The sequence below is a fragment of the Aphis gossypii genome, chromosome 2 (assembly GCF_020184175.1).
Source record: "Aphis gossypii isolate Hap1 chromosome 2, ASM2018417v2, whole genome shotgun sequence".
Lineage (NCBI taxonomy): Eukaryota > Metazoa > Arthropoda > Insecta > Hemiptera > Aphididae > Aphis > Aphis gossypii.
Window position 1 is genome coordinate 59,303,167 of NC_065531.1, and position 4,268 is coordinate 59,307,434.

A 4,268-nucleotide genomic window follows, 5' to 3' on the forward strand; every position below is an offset into this window, starting at 1 on the left:
GTTGGCGGATTTAAATGTAAACGGATTGTAGAATAATAAAATATATAATAATATTATAATACTGAAAGAGTATGAAATTCGGTCAACAGATTCCGAAACCACATTCGGCTTAGCTCGCGCACAGACGGTCCCCTATATCGTTAGACTTTCGAATATTTTGCACCAAATAATCAGCATACCCACGTCCAAACATTAGGAATACACACACGAGGACCACTCACACTATGTATAATATGATATTATGTATAGTATAATGCATGGAAAATTACGTGATTCGAGGACAACGTGAACGCAATAATATTTCATTACAGATTTTGTCATTTGCGACGAGCAGCAACGATGACACAATATACACCAGTACCGGTTCGCATCATTGTCGCCGACCGGATTATCTTCGTTTTTTTTTCACCACCATACAAGTCTGGGGGTACTCGTCGCATACACCCGCAACCGTATATATAGTCGATAGACCACGTTCAATAATCATCATTCAATTGAACATCGTCCAACCATCTACATTCAACATGATGAAAATCGTAAGTATAATATATTATGCTATAAAGATTGTCTAACGATTTATAATACCAGCATTGCTTACTATAATATAGATAGTAAGTACCTGTGGTAAAATAATATCGATGTTTTGGCTTAAAAGAAATAAACGGTATTCATATTATGAATATGTTGTATTTACCTTAATAACCATATTATAATATTATATTGTTTGTGTGTGGTTTCAGGCAACCGCTTTTGCTATTTTGGTGGTCGTAGCACTTGTCAGTGCCGACACATCCAAAGATGACAAGAAGACTGCCAACAAAGAAAAAAGATTCGCTAGCTATGGATCCGGTTTGGGTTACGGTTCCGGTTTAGGCTACGGTTCCGGTCTGGGATACAGCTCTGGTCTGGGCTACAGCTCCGGTCTAGGCTACAGCTCCGGTCTGGGCTACGGCTCCGGTCTTGGCTACAGCTCTGGTTTGAAATACGGTTCCGGTCTCGGATATAGCTCTGGTTTGGGATACAGCTCTGGTCTGGGATACAGTTCTGGTCTGGGCTACAGCTCAGGATTGAAATACGGTTCCGGTTTGGGACTATCATCCGGCTTGGGATACTCCAGCGATGCTATCGTCACCTCTGCCGCCCCAGCTCCAACTACTGGTCCACTCATACCGATCTCCAAGGAAGTGCACATCGTCAACCGTCACGCCCAACCAGTATCCGCCCCGTACCCAGTGCCAGTTCAACACGACGTGCCCGTCGCCGTACCACACCCAGTGCCATACGCAGTCGATGCCCCTTACCCAGTCAAAGTACCTGCTCCATACCCAGTTCCAGTCGAAAGACCAGTCCCATACGCAGTCGACAGGCCAGTTCCTCATCCAGTAGCTTCACCATACCCAGTTCCAGTAGTCCATGATGTTCCCGTGCCTGTATCCAAACCATACGCTGTTCCAGTAGTCAAACAAGTTCCAGTTCCGGTAGCCAGCCCAGTCGTCGTACACCAATCAACTCCACTGATCGCATCCAGCTACAGCTCTGGACTTGAAACTTCTGCCATCGGTGCCAGTTACGGCTCTGGATACGGTTACGGTTCTGGTTACGGTTACGGTTCTGGTTACGGTTCCAGTTACGGACTATCATCTTACGGATCTGGAAGCCTCTACAGTGGATCTTTGGGATACAGCAGCGGTCTGTCTTCCTACGGCCATGAACACAGTTTTGACTACAAAAAATAGAACTCTCGCTAAAGCTCCAGCCTAGCTAAACAACAATGAATCTACTAGATTTTTATTTATACCGTGTATATTTATATAGACAATTTTTCTTTGTTTACTTAAAATGTTGTTAATAACCAAACGTTTTAACTAAAATAAATACTTTTATTTTTTCCATATTCACGTGTTTATTATTACAAACTAAATTATTAAACATTTTTCCCTAGAACAAACTATTAAATTATAATAGCTATATTTTTAAATATTATTTATCATACTAAAACATGATAATGAAATCTTAATAATTTTCAAAAGTAAAAATATATAAGTAGGTAATACATTTATAAAATATTAAGTAGGACTCTTTTCGGCCAAAATAAACCTTTCCCTTTTCGAACAGTGTAACTTTTCGACCATTTAGTAATAACCAATATCACTCAGTACACTGTTTTAGTTACCAATATAAAATTATTAAAATATTGAGATATAAATTAAATATTATTAATTTATCGTTAAAATTATATCACCCGTTCATATTCATATATAGGTCGTTTGCATAAAATATACATAATAATTAAATACTTATATAATGATAAGTAAATATATTTAGAAATTAGGTTTATTTTATTTATTCAACATACACACCAAAAACAAAATATAAAAATTAGACGAGTTTGTATACCATTCAAAATTTTATTTTATCTTTCTATAAATACCATAAAATATAGATTTATAATATAAATACTTAATACATATTATCTATAAATAAATAAAAAATATCATTGCGTGTAATAAAATTTATAATAATATAATATAGATAGAATTTTTAAGTTTCCACAAATAATGTTATTAATTATGACAAAATAATTAACATTATTATATTTAATAATTTAAATAATAAATTTCATAAAAATTTGAAATTTAAGTGCTTAGGTATAAAAAATAAATTACCTTTATATATTTTTTAGATTTAATGTTATAAATATGAAGTTACTATGAGGATTCTTGTTATCTATTTTCAAGAATTTTAATCTGAATATTTTTTTACCAGCATTTATAAAAATATTTTTTCCGTTTTTTTTTTTTATTTATAATATTTTTTCGAGTGAATTTCATTGATTTTCTTTTTGTTTATTTTATAATATCCTCTCTAAATATTATCTTTTATTTATACAATCAGAAAATTTGATAGTTAAAATTTTTTTCAGTTATTCGCTTTTTAACTTCTTACAATTAATCAAATAAATATAAATTTCAAAATATTTTATAATTTAATGATTGCATATTTAAAGCTAATTTAACAAAAATTGTATAATAATGTTTTTCAATTTAAATTTTCTTAATCATCCTGAAACCTGTATTTTTAGATATTTTAGCTACTCATAAAAAATAATATATAATTATTTGTGTAATAAATAAGTATGAGCATATTATATTTTAATTTATTAATTCATTAATAGTTCATAACCCATATTAATTATTCTGGTATTGGTAGATATAAATAAAAGCTAAAAAAAGCGTCTTTTTATTTAATTAATTAACTAAGTTACAAGTTAAATATAATACAAATATTAATATTTAAGTTAATAAAAATACGATGAGACATTATATTATTATGATACTACTCGTATTAGTAATTATTTAGAAAATAAAATTTTGGTTAAGAAATTAATAAATTTATTTATCTGCATATCATTTATTAAAAATAGATATAAATTATTTTGAAACATGGCGATAGTTTTTGATTAAAAATTTAAGAGAATTATACTCGATAATATTGAAAGAAATATATTAATACATTAATAAGCAATAATGTTATTATTAAAATAAACGAAAAAATTTGTTCATCCCACATAATAATATGTAACCGAATATTGTAAAAACCGAATATTGATCACGAGGATTTCGTATACCTCGACACGTCATGGTGGTAACTAATTTATACGTAATGGAATTTCAAAAGCTTTGTGCCTGTGTTTTATTTTTTTTTTTAACACTGATTAGTATGAATATAAGCGGGTAGCTACTGATTTCAAAAGTACGGAGTTTTATAAATGGCATTATACAATTAAGTGTGTATTTTTATTCGTAATTATTAATGTCTGTTTTTGCCCGTACGACCATACGTCATTATAATTGCGCTTTTCAGCATTTCATAATTATTAATAAATATATTTTTTTTCATCTCGTGTTTTGGTTTTGCCCCGTGTATTAACTTATACTTATTTTCATAAATAATTCAACTTTAATAATAATAAGTTGTTGTTATTTGCACCTAAATATTCTGAAACAACAATAAATTACGGTTAAATAATTCATGCGACGCGGAGACGTTTTGCGCATTGATCTCACCACAATAATGTATATAAATAAACTGACAAACTGTTTAGGTTATATAATAACACGTTCGTTGACGTTAAGTATACCTGCATAATAATACTAATAAATATAAAGATCATTTAGACGAGACTGTTTAAAATTGTTACACCAGAAACAGGAGATGTGCATGGACACAAATACTTAAAAATTATTTAATTTTACGAATATTATTAA

The 4,268-nt window shown here is 30.6% G+C and overlaps 1 protein-coding gene across 1 annotated transcript; it reads left to right on the forward strand.

The window, feature by feature from the left end:
* Positions 1-378: 378 nt before the first annotated feature.
* Positions 379-1,894, forward strand: LOC114129942 (zinc finger protein 512B-like). The gene is made up of 2 exons (XM_027994817.2): positions 379-536; positions 741-1,894. The coding sequence occupies exons 1-2, from the start codon at positions 525-527 to the stop codon at positions 1,734-1,736; spliced, it is 1,008 nt and encodes a 335-aa protein (XP_027850618.2). The 5' UTR covers positions 379-524; the 3' UTR covers positions 1,737-1,894.
* The last annotated feature ends 2,374 nt before the right edge of the window (positions 1,895-4,268 follow it).